Here is a 14,744-nt window from a genome sequence, read left to right on the forward strand (position 1 = left end):
GCCCCGCCCCGGCTCGGGCAGCCGGAGGACCAGGAGCTGAAGCGCCCGATCCCGCGGCGGCGGCGGGGACGATGTGGTTCTTTGCCCGGGACCCGGTCCGGGATTTCCCGTTTGAGCTCAGCCCGGAACTCCCCGAGGGCGGCCCACCCGGGCCCTGGGTCCTGCACCGCGGCCGCAAGAAGGTGAGAGCGGCTCCGCTCCGCAGGCCGCAGCCGACCTCGGTCTCGCCTAGTCAGCGCCGCCGGCTCCGCCGCGTCGCGCCCGCCTGACGTGGCTGCGGAGCCTCTAGGGCTACGGGCCGGGGGAGGGGGACGGGCAGTGCCAACGTGGCGGGCGGAAGGACCGAGGGACCGACAGGCGGACCCAACCAGGGTTACGTGGGCCCGACTCTGTCCCCAAGGGTTGACTTGGGGAGAGACCTGGCCGGCGGCCCTTCCTTTCCGGCACTGAACCAGCTCCGGGGACCATCTCGGAGGTGGAGTGGTCTGCCCGGGACCCGGCCCACACCCCTGAGGCCGCTCCGCCCTCCCACAGGCCACAGGCAGCCCGGTGTCCATCTTCGTGTATGACGTGAAGCCCGGCGTCGAAGAGCAGACCCAGGTGGCCAAAGCTGCCTTCAAGCGCCTCAAAACTCTCCGGCATCCCAACATCCTGGCCTACATCGATGGGCTGGAGGTACCTACCTGCTGCTCAGTCTGCCCCATCTCTGCCCCTCACTTTTTTCCAGTCCCCCCCTCCTGTCTTCTGTCTTCCTGCCGGTTTCCGGCCCTTCTGCCCCAGCGCCCCCCAGATTTGACTTCCCCTTCTCCACCCCTCTCCCCATCATGTCTCTCATCTTGCCTTCCTCTCGCCCCATCCCTCCCTGATACCCCGTGTCCCCTTCAGACAGACAAATGCCTCCACATAGTGACAGAGGCTGTGACCCCGCTGGGAGCGTACCTCAAGGCGCGAGCAGAGGCTGGTGACCTGAAGGAGCTGGAGCTCTCCTGGGGGCTACACCAGATTGTGGTGAGGTGGGGGGCGGTGGTGATAAGAGCAGGGGTGGGGGGGCTGCAGCTTCTGGGCTCTGATGTCTTCTTCTGCCCCCAGAAAGCCCTCAGCTTCCTGGTCAACGACTGCAGCCTCATCCACAACAATGTCTGCATGGCCGCTGTGTTCGTGGACCGCGCTGGCGAGTGGAAGCTTGGGGGCCTGGACTACATGTATGCAGCCCAGGGCAATGGCGGGGGACCTCCCCGCAAGGGGATCCCCGAGCTTGAGCAGTACGATCCCCCGGAGTTGGCTGATGGCAGTGGCAGAGCGGTCAGAGAGAAGTGGTGGGTGACTGGGGTGGGGGGAGATGCCCCACCCTGCCCTATTCTGGAAGCCCCTGCAGCCTCAGGACCCCTAGACTAGCTGGTATTCCCCTGTCCCCTGCCACCTGGATGGGGAGGAAACTAGGGTCCTCAGGGTGGGGCCCACTCCTTGCTCCCAGGATCCTCAGGGAGGGAGGGCAGGATAAACGCAGGCTTTGGGGTCAGGTGGTTCTGAATTTTAGAGTTGTGTGTCCTGGGGTGGATGTCCTTGCTTTTCTGAGCCTCAGTCTCCTTATCTGTCAAATGGGGCTAATGAAACCTGCTTCTCGGGGCTGATGGGAGGATAGCTGAGGAACACAGCCCAGGGTTTGCCATGCAGTGAGTGCCTAGTGCCCACGGTAGATTGGAAGCCTATGCTGGCAGGTGGCAGGGCCTTGAGCAGCTCTGGTCACTGCCTCAGGTCAGCTGACATGTGGCGCTTGGGCTGCCTCATCTGGGAAGTCTTCAATGGGCCCCTACCTCGTGCAGCCGCCCTGCGAAACCCTGGGAAGGTGAGTGTCTGACCCCACCCAGCCCCTCTCCACCAGCCAACCAGCCCCTGCCCTGACCCTGACGCTTCTCCCACAGATCCCCAAGTCACTGGTGCCCCATTACTGTGAGCTGGTCGGAGCCAACCCCAAGGTACGTCCCAACCCAGCCCGCTTCCTGCAGAGCTGCCGGGCACCTGGTGGCTTCATGAACAACCGCTTTGTGGAGACCAACCTCTTCCTGGAAGAGATTCAGGTGAGTCCCCTGCCCCACCCTGGGCTCTGGCCCTACGTTCCTCACCCCTGTGCCCCCTCCCCACTTTATAGGCTCCCTGATAATTAGACCCCAGGAGACAAGCACAGACTGTGGAGCTAAGCTGTCTGGGTTCAAACCCTGGCTCCAACTGTTATTTACATGCGACTTCTCTTGGCTGAAGTTCAGTCCTAATAACAGCACCTACTTCAAAGGAGCAGGGTGAGAAATCAGTGAGTTTGAATTGCATAGTGTAGTTTCTGGCACATAGTGGGTGCTTAGTGACTGCTCCTGGCACTCTGTTAACTGGCCCTGGCCCTGATGTTGGGCTGTGGTGTGGGTAGCAGGGTGGGGAGGGAGAGTCAGACCCAGATCCCTGCTCTCAAGGATCTAGCAGGGGGCAAATGGACCAGGCCCCCAGCCTTGGGGACTCTCACTGGGGGAAAGGGATAAAAAACCCATAAATGAGGAAAGCTGTTTTTTCCTGGAATGTGGATAAGTGCCGGGAAGGAAAATAGTGAGGGTTGGGTATTTAGGGAAGGGCTCTCTCAAGGGTGAGGTTTGAGCTGTGACCTGAAGGGTTTGAAGGTGGGAGTCATGGGGATGGTAACTGGGGAAGAATGTTCCGGGCAGAGGGAACAGCAAGTGAAAAGATGGTGAGGAGGGAGCCCTCGGCCTAACCTCCTTGAACCTCAGTTTCCATATCAGAACCTAATGAGAATAACTAAAGTATCTGCTCACCCATAGCACTGGTGTAGGGAATGAAGGAGGGAGGCTCTGCCCTGGACACTCGCTCTGACCCGGCCTTGTGTGGGGCGCACAGAGAGGTGACTGAGAATCTGGAATGGGGGAGGAGTGACAGACACTTCCACAGACCTCGACGGTCTGTGGAATCTTGACTCAGATAGGGGCTGGGAGGCCTTCCGAGGATGGGAACCTGAGCTGAAGGAGAAGGTGCTGGAAACGCTGAGCCTGTTGCCTCCTGGGCAGCGTAGGGGCAGCAGGAGCTCTGTTACGTAGAGTTCTTCTCACATGGCTGGCTCTGCCGGGCTGCCCTTCTCCTTAATATGCGCCCCACAGGAAATAGGCTGTTTCTGTCAGGTCCCAAAGAGAGCGTGGGAGGGCAGTGCCCAGCGGCCCCTCTCCCCTCATTGAGCACAGCGGTGGAGAGAGCCCGGCTGTGACTCTCAGTGTGCGACCTTGGATGCGGTTTGGCCTCTCTCTGGGCCTTTGCTCCCCTGAACCCTGTCGTCAAGAGCACCAAGCCTGCCTCCCGTGCTAGACTGAGCTGCTCAGGGGCCAACCAGGTCCTTCCCAACCCCAGTTAGAGGTCACTCTTCTGGCCCAGGCAGCGGCTCTGGCGGTGAGGGTACAGCAGAGGACAGGGACTTTGGAAGCGTACAGGACAGGTTACAGTCCATGCCCTGCCATTCCTGCCTGGTGACCTTGAGCCTCAGCCTCCTTCTTTGTAAATGGGGGAACGACAGCACTTCTTCACAGCGTGTAGCACAGCAGAGGTGCCACACCACCGGGTCATACCCTTCCTTGACGGCTTCTTAGCTGTGTAACTTTGGACGAGCTCCTTGCCCTCTCTGTGCCTCAGCTTCCTTGTTGGATTATTTCATCTGTGTAAAGGTTTTAGCGCGTAACCTGCCTGGCACGTAGTTTGTGCTCAGGAAATGTGAGTTGTGGGTATTACAGCCTCCGGGAGGTTAGGAGGACTGAAGGAGACCATCGAGCTGACAGCCTGGCCTGTTCGGGCCCAGTGGGAGGACGAGCTCTGGGGGTAAACGGCACCTCGTCCCTGCCTTTCCACAGCCTGCCACGACCTCCACCCGCGGAGCTGCAGGTGTGCCCAACCCAGCCAGGCCCAGGGTGGCCGAGTAAGCCCCTTGGCCTCACTAAGCCTGTTTCCTCGGCTGTGCCGCGGGGTGAGTGGTACTCACACCTCGTGTTGTCCTCAGGAGCAGAGGCAACGCTGATAAAGGGCTTGATCCCCCTAGTGGCTGCCTTCACAGCAACAGGCCAGGTGGCAGTGACAATAATGACGGTCTCTGACTGAGCGCCTCCAGTGTGCCGGGCAGCTTTCATGTGCGTTTTCTGGTTGAATCCTCGGCATGGTTCTGTGAGACAGTACAGTTACTACCCCATTTTACAGGTGGGGGAACTCACCTAAGGTCACACGGCTAATAAATGGGAGAGTTGGGATTTGAACCCAGCCCGTCTGGCACCCCAAGCTTAAGTTTACCTTCGGGTTGGAGTGACCCCCGTCCTTGCCCGTGGCTGACGGGACCGTGACCAGGCTGATTTCCCGCTCCCTGCATCCTGTCCATGCTCCCCCAGATCAAAGAGCCAGCCGAGAAGCAAAAGTTCTTCCAAGAGCTGAGTAAGAGCCTAGACTCGTTCCCTGAGGATTTCTGCCGGCACAAGGTGCTGCCCCAGCTGTTGACCGCCTTCGAGTTCGGCAACGCAGGGGCTGTTGTCCTCACGCCCCTGTTCAAGGTGAGTGGGGCCTGGAGCCTCAGGAACTCTGGGCCCAGAGACTGGCTGAGTAGGTCTGAAGGGCAGAAAAGAGGCCAAGGGTGCGGCCAGCCTCGCGGGTGTCCTGGGAGGGGGGCAGCCTGGTCAGGGAGATCCAAGCCCACGTGAGGGGGAGCTTTTTTTTTTAATATATATATACTTTATTTTTTATTTTATTTATTTATTTTGGCTGTGTTGGGTCTTCGTTGATGCGCCTTCGTTGATGCGGGCTTTCTCTAGGTGCGGCGAGCGGGGGCTACTCTTTGTTGCGGTGCGCGGGCTTCTCATTGCGGTGGCTTCTCTTGTTGCGGAACACGGGCTTTAGGTGCACAAGCTTCAGTAGTTGTGGCTCGCGGGCTCTAGAGCGCAGGCTCAGTAGTCGTGGCTCGCGGGCTCTAGAGCGCAGGCTCAGTAGTCGTGGCTCGCGGGCTCTAGAGCGCAGGCTCAGTAGTCGTGGCTCGCGGGCTCTAGAGCGCAGGCTCAGTAGTCGTGGCTCGCGGGCTCTAGAGCGCAGGCTCAGTAGTCGTGGCTCGCGGGCTCTAGAGCGCAGGCTCAGTAGTCGTGGCTCGCGGGCTCTAGAGCGCAGGCTCAGTAGTCGTGGCTCGCGGGCTCTAGAGCGCAGGCTCAGTAGTCGTGGCTCGCGGGCTCTAGAGCGCAGGCTCAGTAGTCGTGGCTCGCGGGCTCTAGAGCGCAGGCTCAGTAGTCGTGGCTCGCGGGCTCTAGAGCGCAGGCTCAGTAGTCGTGGCTCGCGGGCTCTAGAGCGCAGGCTCAGTAGTCGTGGCTCGCGGGCTCTAGAGCACAGGCTCAGCAGTTGTGGCGCATGGGCTTAGTTGCTCCGTGGCACGTGGGATCCTCCCGGACCAGGGCTCGAACCCGTGTCCCCTGTATTGGCAGGCGGATTCTTAACTGCTTCCCACCAGGGAGGTTCCGAGGAGGAGCTTTGACATCCAATGGTTCAGCAAGCCAGGGCCACCTGACCAGCTGTCAGGGAGGTGGTGGGGACTTCTCGTCCCTGGGGAAGGGACACCCTGTGCCTCCAAAATTCGTTTTCCAAACACTCCTTCCTTCAGAGCCTATAGCCCTTCCTCCATTTCCTCAAGACAGCCTCCCTGGTCTGACCTGGGCACTCTGGTTCCCAGGGCCCAGGGGATCGCCTGCTCACCACCTCACTTTCCTTCCTCCTTCCTGACCACTCGGTGCTCAGCTCGCTCTCTTGGCTTCTAGGGGCTGGATCCTCAGACCCCAGCCCACTGTTACCGGGGCGCCTGCCATTTCCCGCTCGGTGGGAGAACCCTTTCCCCAAAGGAACTTGGCATGTGGGAAGTGGGGAAGACAGCAAGTAAATCTTGTGGAGCTGAGAACCCCCAGAAATTACAGGCAGAATTCTGTGTGCATGTGGTGTCTAGGTGCTTGATTATGGGAAGGGCACAGAGCTTTTGTGAGCCTCCTAAGAGAGGCCTTGACTCAGAAGGGTTAAGGGCAGGGCTGACTGAGACGGAGTACGGGCAGAGGGGCTGCTGAGGATATGCCTGCCCCACCCCACCGCCCTCACCCCGTTCCCTCCCTGGGAAATCAGCAGGGAGCCGGGGGGAGTTGAATGAGCCCAGTGAAGTCATCTCACCCCTGTGGACGTAACTGAGCCCCTCTTCCTGCTCCTTCTCTCAGGTGGGTAAGTTCCTCGGCGCCGAGGAGTATCAGCAGAAGATCATCCCTGTCGTGGTCAAGATGTTCTCATCGACTGACCGGGCCATGCGTATCCGCCTCCTCCAACAGGTAGGGGCCACGGCACACCCTGCCTGCTTCCACCCCACCCAAACCCCACCCTGGCTGCAGGGGAGGCCCCCTCCTCACCTCCAGCCCCAGGCAGGTAGCTCAAGCCCCTGCGCCGCCAGCTGCACAGGGACCCCAGAAACCCCTCCCTGAAACATACACACCGGTGAGGAACCAGCGGGGCTGTGCTCTCAGGAAGTCAAGATAATCACAGGGCTCATTGGCAGCTTTGGGAATGCCCTGCCTGCCCGGGCTGCAGGGCTTAAACGCCTCCCCCTGCGCCGCCCGATCTCCTGGCTCAGTCCCCTCTAGAGTGGGGATAATGTCTCTCTTGCCAACCCCAGGGCACCTGGGAGCATCAGACAGGACTGATGGGATCGAGGGCGGGGGCCACCGGTGCTTCCAGGCAACATTCCCCCTCCGGTGCTCCACACACCGGCCTTCCCCAGAGCGCTTCTCTGGGCAGGGGTTGCACTCCTTTTTATAGACGAGGCGGTGGAGGCTCTAAGAGGGGGTGTGACCAGTTAGCCTGCTGAGCAGGACCAGAGGCCAGGCCCTCCAGCTCCCAGTCCCTGGCTCTTCTCAGCACCCTCCTGGCAGCCTCACCAGTCCACGTGGGCCTGAGGCCAGATGCGAGGTGGGGGCCTCAGGAGACTCCCCTGGCCAGCCAGTGCCTGCCGGGTGGAGAAACCATGCTAAGGCTGGTCCCATGTCTCCGGTGTGGGGTAGAAGGGCTGACTGCCTTCTCATGCCCCAACCCGGACCACAGATGGAGCAGTTCATCCAGTACCTTGATGAGCCAACAGTCAACACCCAGATCTTTCCCCACGTCGTGCATGGCTTCCTGGATACCAACCCTGCCATCCGGGAGCAGACAGTCAAGGTGGGTGTAACCAGGCCCAGAGGGGCCACCCCTCGTTTTCTGAGGCTTAGAGGGGGCTCATCAGAGGACACACAGGCCTTGGTTTTGGCCTGTGGGTCGAGCAGGTTATGGGAGGGGCAAGCACTGTTCCGCATGTAGGTCTAGGCTGTGGGTACAGCTCGGCAGGTGGTGGGGGGAACAGGATGGGCATGACCAATAGTCCTCCGTTCAGCTGACACTCGCTGAGCGCCTCTTTGTGCCCGGCCCTGGGTCCCATCCTGGGATGCAGTATGCACAGGCAGACCAAGCTCCCTGCCTTCTTGGAGCTTCTTTTCGAGGAGAGGGGGAGGGGGCTTGGCAGACAATAAACAATTAAAAAAAATACATATTACGTTAGAAAGCGATGGAGATTGTGAAGAGAAGAGGTTGCAGTTCTAAAAACAGTGATCAGGGAAGACCTTACAGAGGAGTTGTCGTTTAAGGAAAAAAGGTGAAAAGGGGTGAAGGAGGAGATTTGGAGGAAATATGTTGCCTGCAGAAGGAACAACATGTGCAAAGGTCCTGAGGCTGGTGTGTACCTGGAGTGTAGGAGTAGCAGCAAGAGGTTCAGCATGGCTGAAGGGGCATGATTGTGGGCAGTGGAGTCTGAGAGGTAATGGTGGGGCCAGGGCCTCGTAGGGCATGGCAGGGACCTGATGCATTCATGGGAGTGAGACAGGAACCCTGAGGGACTGAGCAGAGCACTGAACTGATCTGACCTGTTGCTAAACACTGTGTTGCTGTGTGGAGAACTAACTGTCAGGGCAAGGGTGGAAGCTGGGACACTGTTAGGGGCTCTGACAGTGGCCCAGATGAGAGATGACAGTAGCTCAGACCTGAATGGTAGCAGCAGGTGGAGAGAAGGGGCAGCATTGTGAAGGTGGAGCTGAAAGTATTTGGTGATGGGTAGATATGGAGTCAAGGATGGCTCCAAGGTTTCTGGCCTGAACAACTGGAAGGTTCAGTTGCCATTTACTGAGAAGACTGGGAGAAACAGTTTTTTTGTTTTGTTTCGTTTCGTTTTCTAAATATTTATTTACTTGGCTGTGTCGGGTCTTAGTTGTAGCATGCGGGATCTTTCGTTGCGGCGCATGGACTTCTCTCTAGTTGTGGTGCGTGGGCTCCAGAGTTCGCAGGCTCAGTAGTTGTAGCTTTCGGGCTTAGTTGCCCCGTGGCATGTGGGATCTTAGTGGTCCGACCAGTGATGGAACCCGCGTCCCCTGCATTGGAAGGCAAATTCTTTTTTTTTTTTTTTTTTTTTTTTTTTGACATGCGGGCCTCCCCCCGTTGCCGCCTCTCCCCTTGCGGAGCACAAGCCCCGGAGCATGTGGGATCTTAGTGGTCCGACCAGTGATGGAACCCGCGTCCCCTGCATTGGAAGGCAAATTCTTTTTTTTTTTTTTTTTTTTTTTTTTTGTGACATGCGGGCCTCCCTCCGTTGCGGCCTCTCCCGTTGCGGAGCACAGGCTCCGGACGCGCAGGCTTAGCGGCCATGGCTCACGGGCCCAGCCGCTCCGCGGCATGTGGGATCCTCCCAGACTGGGGCGCGAACCCGGTTCCCCTGCGTCGGCAGGCGGACGCGCAACCACTGCGCCACCAGGGAAGCCCGGAAGGCAAATTCTTAACCACTGGACCACCAGGGAAGTTCCTGGGAGGAACAGTTTTGCGGGAGGAGGTCAGGCCCAGTCTTGGCATGTCTGTTAGCCAGGTGGACACGCACTGGTTATGTGTGTGTGAGGTTTAGGGGAGAAGTCTGGGCTGGAGGTGCACATCTGGGCACGGTCCGCTAACAAGGGCATTCGAAGCCGTGAGATGGGTGAGCTCACCTAGGCTGAGGTGTAAAAGAGACGAGGCTTGAGGAGTAGCTCTGGGGTGTCTGAACAGTAAGATCTCAGCAAAAGGAGACTGAGAAGCAGCAGTAGGTGAGGTCAGAGGAGAACCAGGAGAGGGCAGTGTCCTGGAAGAACAAGAGACCAAAGTTGCGAGGAGGAGGGAGAATTCGGGGCCGTCAAAGCTGCTGAGGGGTCGAGTTTGGTGAGGATGGAGAATTAGCCTTTGAATTTAGAACATGGAGATCATTGGTGACCTCAACCCAAGCTAATTGGTAGAGAGTGTATGTGGAGGTGTTCTTGTGAAAGTCTGAGTAGAGCGCACGCAACAGAGAGCCGACGGAGAGGGATGGGAGACAGGAGTGCAAAGCAGTGGGGGTCGCCTTCCTCGGCATTCTGGGTAGGGGCCAGGACCAGGTTGGGGGTCGGTTGGGGAGGGCTTTGGCGGGTCTCCTCAGTGCCCAGGGCCACTGGTGGCCTCCAGAGTGTGCCCGCTCCAGCCCACACTTTCCGCCGTCTCCCGCCCTGCAGTCCATGCTGCTCCTGGCCCCGAAGCTGAATGAGACCAACCTCAACGTGGAGCTGATGAAGCACTTCGCGCGGCTGCAGGCTAAGGACGAGCAGGGCCCCATCCGCTGCAACACCACCGTCTGCCTGGGCAAAATTGGCTCCTACCTCAGTGCCAGTGTAAGTGCCCTGCACAAGTGCTGGGAGCTCTGTCACCGTCACGGGACCACAGCCAGGTCCCCCAGAGCCAGGTCTCCTTGTGTGGGGCCTGTCATCCTCCCAGAGACCTAGGCCCTGGGTGCTCCAGCCCAGTGTCTGACGGTGGAGTGAGTTGCACCGGGTCACACCTCTGGTAGGTGGTGGGTCTGGGAACCAAACCCAGGCCTGCTTGCCTCCACGGCCTTGCATCCCCTCCCCTCAGCCAGGGCCTGTGAATGCAGACGCCTGCAGCTCCCAGGCCCTTAACCGGAATGAATGAATCGGTCCACAGCGCAGGTGGGAAGGGAGGCACTGGCCTCAGCCCTGAGGCAGCTGCTGCTCCGGTCCTTGTCACTCTGAGGCAGCGCGGGCCCAGGGATTTGGGAGGAGAAGCCAAGATCTAGAGTTTTAAGTAAATTCTCCCCATTTGTTAGTGATTAACTCACATTTCTCAGACTCTGGAGGCCCCGTGGATGGCCTCTGTTCTGGGAAGTAAGGCCTGACAGTTCTGGGCCCCGTACTGACCCTATACTCAGGAGCCCTCTTCCCGCCCCACCCCAGACCAGACACAGGGTCCTCACCTCCGCCTTTAGCCGGGCCACTAAGGACCCGTTTGCACCATCCCGGGTCGCGGGTGTTTTGGGCTTCGCCGCCACCCACAACCTCTACTCGATGAATGATTGCGCCCACAAGATCCTGCCTGTGCTCTGCAGCCTCACCGTGGATCCTGAGAGATCTGTGCGGGACCAGGTGAGGCACAGCTGGGGCTGGGCCCTGGAGCTGGGGCTCTGGGGGATACCTGGGCCCTAGCTGGCCTGGCAGGCTCACGGGAACCTTGGAGGCCCCAGCTCTGCCCCTTGCTACCCAACAGGCCTTCAAGGCCATTCGAAGCTTCCTGTCCAAACTGGAGTCTGTGTCGGAGGACCCCACCCAGCTGGCCGAAGCGGGTGAGTGGCCCACACTCGTGTTCCCTGTGACTCTTGCCACATTCTTGACTGTCACCTGTCATGGCCCCCTTCTACCTCATTGGAGCATCTGAACGCTGGATGAACCCTAGAGGACAGACTGTACACCACTCCCCCACCCCCATCTCACAGGTGGGAGAACGCAGGCCTGGAGAAGGGGGACGCCCACTGCAGGTTGCTCTGTTTCAGTTATTACCCTCCTACCACCCTCCCCATGGAAGCCTGAGGTGTCCATACCTGTCTCTCCTGTCACTGCCCAGAGAAGGACGTCCATGCAGCCTCCAGCCCTGGAATGGGAGGAGCCGCAGCCAGCTGGGCAGGCTGGGCCGTGACAGGGGTCTCCTCACTCACCTCTAAGCTGATCCGTGCACACCCCACGGCTGCCCCAGCCGAGACCAACGTTCCCCAGAGACCCGTGCCTGAGGGTGAGTGTCCCAGATTGGCTGTATTGGTGACTGAGAGGGCTTGAGGTTGCTGGTATCCAGGACCTGTTACTGATCGACTTCCCCCCGGGATGGTGATGGGGACATAGGAGGCAGGGTACGGTCTAGTCCCCTCGTGAGCTTCCCCTCTACACACCCCCAGCAACCTCGGCCCTGCTCTGAGACCTTCCTGGGGCCCAGTGTGTGGCAACTCAGTAAGCCTCTGCTCCCCAGGACTTCCTGCCCCAGCCCCGACCCCTGTCCCTGCCACACCCACGACCTCAGGCCACTGGGAGACACAAGAGGAGAGCAAGGACGCAGAAGAGGACAGCACTGCTGCCGACAGATGGGATGATGAAGACTGGGGTAGCTTGGAGGTGAGTGGGGCTGAGGAGGCCTACCCGGGGGACCCCAGCTTCAAGGTCACAGGCTGCCATTCAAGGAACTCATGTGGGCTTGGCTGGAGTCAGACCTGTCCTCATCTGCACAGCATCCTGGGCAAGTCGGTGTCATGGAGCAGCCCTTGTGGGTTAGAGCTGACAGCTGAGCCCCGACTCAACTCCAGAGGCCAGGCTGCTGGTGGTTGGGTCAGCCCACTGATCCTCCTCTCTCTCCTCCACTCCCCATCCCTCCTATACCTGTTCTAGGGCCCACCACGCCCTGTGATCAGCAAGGAGAGGTCACCCCAGGCCTGCAACCAGCCAGTCCTCCCTGGGGCTGGGCTCAGCATGGGCTGAGGTTGGAGTGGGGCTGTTCTGAAAGGAATGGGGGCAGAGCTCTGGGTGAGACCCCTGAGGCCACAGGCAGGGGTGTGGAACTCTAGATCTCATTCCCCAGCTTCATAGAAGAGTGATGACAGGCCAGGTTCAGCGTGTCCACTTTACTGATGGGAGACAGGGCCTAAGGAGAAAATGAGATGGAAGGCAAAAGAAGAAAGGGTGGAGCCCATGGCTGGGCAGGGGCTAGGGGGCTTCCTTGCCCTTTTGGGTGGAGTACAGGGTGCCCTATGGTCATGCTCTCCTCCCCACACTGCAGCAGGAGGCCGAATCTGTGTTGGCCCAGCAGGACAACTGGAGTACTGGGGGCCAAGCCAGCTGGGCTGGGCAGGTGAGCTGGGTGGGACACGGTGCGGTGCGTGTATGTGGGGGGTGGGGCCCTGCCCCTCCCTCTCTTTCTCTGGCACTATCTCCTCCTTCTCTTTGCAGACCAGCAACCCTGGTCACAAATCCCAGGAGTCAGACTGGAGCAGCTGGGAAGCCGAGGATGCGTGGGAGCAGGGCTGGCAGGAGCCAAGCCCCCCGGAGCCACCACCTGAGGGCACACGGCTGGCCAGCGAGTATAACTGGGGTGGACCAGAGCCTAGTGACAAAGGCGACCCCTTTGCTGCCCTGTCAGTGCGTCGGGAGGCTGGTGTCCAGGTACTCGGCACCTGTCCAGTGGGAGGGTGCAGACCTGGGGTGGACCTCAGCTGAGAGTAGGCCTCCACTCCAGCGCACACTTCCCTTTTCAGCCGAGGCAGGACTCGTGGGGAGATGACAACTGGGAGGGCCTGGAGGCCGAGAGCCGTAAGTGCTTCCCCTGGGCTGGCTGGCTGATGGGCTAGGGCTACCCTCCTCTGGGGCAGGCGTGGGCTGGGAAGCTGAGACTCAGGTTGTCCTGACGCCGTCAGCCATCCTCCCCTTCTTGTTCCCAGGACAGGCCAAGGCGGAGCTAGCCCGGAAGAAGCGCGAGGAGCGTAGGCGGGAGATGGAGGCGAAACGCGCTGAGAAAAAGACAGCCAAGGGCCCCATGAAGCTGGGAACCCGGAAGCTGGACTGAACCGCGGGTGTGAGCGCTTCCCAGCCTCGGAGAGCAGGCCCCGCAGATGTATTTATTGTACAAACCCTGGGAGCCCGGCCGGCCTGGCCAGGCACATCTCACATATACATAATCAGAGCCACAATAAATTCTATTTCGCACCCCCTGTGCTGGGCTCAAGTCTAGGCCCTCCAAGGAGGCTGGGGTCTGGTGCCGCCCTTCGGAGACCACGCCCACCACGGACATGAACATTAATTTACTTCGAAAACCCAGAGTAAAGAGGCACGATCTGATTTATCAGTTTCTGGGAAACGCCCTCTGGAAGGAAGGCCGGCAGCGCCAGAGAGACCCAACATCTGCCTATGAACCGGGTGGAGCTGGTATGGGCACCCTTGGAACATGGGGCTCGGGGAAGGGGTCTGTGGGCCCCGAAGGGTCCCTGGGTCCGAGCCCCGAGTCAGGGCACAAGCGAGAGGCGGAGCTCGCCCCAAGTGTCGGTCAGAAACTCCTTGGTGATTGCAGAGGTCCAGACCGAGGGTGGTGTCAGCGGCGGCGCTGGGGCACGCAAGCTCCATGCGGGCGGCTGCGCGCGAAGCCAGCTTTGCAGACGCAGCGGAAGGAACCGCTCGTGTTCACACAGCGCTCGCTCTTGCATAGTAGCCCGCGCTGGTTCAGCTCTCGGCACTCGTCGATGTCTGGGTGTGGGGGTTAACAGGTGCGGACTTCGCGACGGCGCCGGAGCCTGAGCCGGAGCCTGACCTGGAGCCGCGCGGCGCTCTTGGCTTCCGATCCAGGCGGGGTTCTGCAGGGCCCCGCCCCGCCCTCCTGCCGCCAGTCTCTGGCCCCGCCCCTCCACGCCCCCGCCCCTCGGCCCCGCTCACCGACGCAGCGCGCGCGGGAGGCGTCTAGCTGGAAGCCACCAGGACACTCGCACACTGCGCCGCCCGGCCGAGGCACACAGCGGCCGCTCATGCAGCGGCACTCGTCTGAATCCTCCTCCGAGCTGTCCTCTTCTGCTGGGAGAATGAAGACGTCAACTCCGCTCCCAGCGATGGCCGCGGACCCCGCCTCTGTCCCTCCCTTTACACTCACCTCGCGGAGGCTTTCCCAGCAGCAGGGGACTCGCGTCCCAGAAAGAATTGCTCTCACTCTGCGACGTCGGGCACTGGGACCCTGAGAGGGCAGGGGGCGGTCAGCCGTCTGCGGCGTCGATTCACCCCGGCTCCCGCCCCAAACACCCTCCCGGGCAACCCCTCCCGGGCCGGCTCACCGGCGCCGCGCGGCGGGCACGGTCGGCACTGGGCTCCCCAACCTCGGCCCTGCCGACAGCAGCAGTCGTCGAAGGTGAGGGCGGGCCCGGCCAGGGGGCCCGCACACATGCCGTCCTCTCCGCGCTGGCTCCAGCACACGTCCCGCCGCTCCGGGGCACGCTCTGCGGAGGGGGACCCGGCGTCAGGGAGGAGTGCCCTCCCCCGCTCCAACCCACCCTCGGGGGAACCGCGGCCCCGGGTCTCCAGGCGGCGGTCAGGGCTCTGGAGAGCCCAAGATGACCCTTGCCCTCACCGGCCGGGCTCTCGGGGAGCTGGCAGTCGCGGCCGGAGGGCCCGGGCACCCAGGGCGGGCGGCACTCGCAGCGGTAGGAGCCCGGCAGGTTGACGCAGCGGCCAGGGCGGCAGGCTGCGGGGTCCTGGCACTCGTCCACGTCTACGGGCAGCGAGGGGATGATGGGTGGGGAGGGGTGGAAGTCACAGCTCGGCTCG

The 14,744-nt window shown here is 60.8% G+C and overlaps 2 protein-coding genes across 13 annotated transcripts in view; one reads left to right on the top strand and one right to left on the bottom strand.

Moving 5' to 3' along the window:
• Positions 1-13,142, top strand: SCYL1 (SCY1 like pseudokinase 1). Of its 3 annotated transcripts, none has more exons than XM_024133178.2 (18): positions 1-182; positions 535-675; positions 886-1,008; positions 1,090-1,316; positions 1,756-1,846; positions 1,923-2,078; positions 4,419-4,577; positions 6,261-6,368; positions 7,135-7,248; positions 9,627-9,782; positions 10,362-10,550; positions 10,672-10,747; positions 11,026-11,190; positions 11,422-11,564; positions 12,223-12,294; positions 12,393-12,605; positions 12,698-12,752; positions 12,881-13,142. In XM_024133178.2, the coding sequence occupies exons 1-18, from the start codon at positions 72-74 to the stop codon at positions 13,003-13,005; spliced, it is 2,424 nt and encodes an 807-aa protein (XP_023988946.1). In that variant the 5' UTR covers positions 1-71; the 3' UTR covers positions 13,006-13,142. The 3 variants fall into 3 exon arrangements, with proteins under 3 accessions (XP_023988946.1, XP_023988947.1, XP_023988949.1); XM_024133179.3 differs by having other exon boundaries at positions 12,226-12,294; XM_024133181.3 differs by having other exon boundaries at positions 1,090-1,202.
• Positions 7,628-14,744, bottom strand: part of LTBP3 (latent transforming growth factor beta binding protein 3) — a 23,160-nt gene continuing 16,043 nt past the window's right edge. For 3 of the 10 annotated variants that reach the window (XM_024133176.3, XM_028483006.2, XM_024133177.3), the window contains 5 exons: positions 14,548-14,688; positions 14,255-14,416; positions 14,077-14,157; positions 13,866-13,997; positions 13,260-13,743 (listed from right to left, as the gene is read on the bottom strand). In XM_024133176.3, the coding sequence (XP_023988944.1) occupies positions 13,442-13,743; positions 13,866-13,997; positions 14,077-14,157; positions 14,255-14,416; positions 14,548-14,688 (818 nt within the window). In that variant the 3' untranslated portion in view covers positions 13,260-13,441. Of the gene's footprint in view, positions 8,487-8,590; positions 8,636-8,816; positions 9,224-11,594; positions 12,088-13,259; positions 13,744-13,865; positions 13,998-14,076; positions 14,158-14,254; positions 14,417-14,547; positions 14,689-14,744 lie in introns of those variants that run through there. The other 7 variants (XR_008616445.1, XR_003678013.2, XM_028483009.2 and 4 more) reach the window with 7 other exon arrangements.

This window comes from Physeter macrocephalus, unplaced genomic scaffold, assembly GCF_002837175.3.
Source record: "Physeter macrocephalus isolate SW-GA unplaced genomic scaffold, ASM283717v5 random_1, whole genome shotgun sequence".
Classification (NCBI taxonomy): domain Eukaryota; kingdom Metazoa; phylum Chordata; class Mammalia; order Artiodactyla; family Physeteridae; genus Physeter; species Physeter macrocephalus.

Coding starts and splice junctions, on each gene's coding strand:
- SCYL1 (XM_024133178.2), top strand. CDS start 72: ATGTGGTTCTTTGCCCGGGACCCGGTCCGGGATTTCCCGTTTGAGCTC. Junction 1,009..1,089: donor GGGGGCTACACCAGATTGTG/GTGAGGTGGGGG, acceptor TTCTGCCCCCAG/AAAGCCCTCAGCTTCCTGGT. Junction 7,249..9,626: donor TCCGGGAGCAGACAGTCAAG/GTGGGTGTAACC, acceptor CCCGCCCTGCAG/TCCATGCTGCTCCTGGCCCC.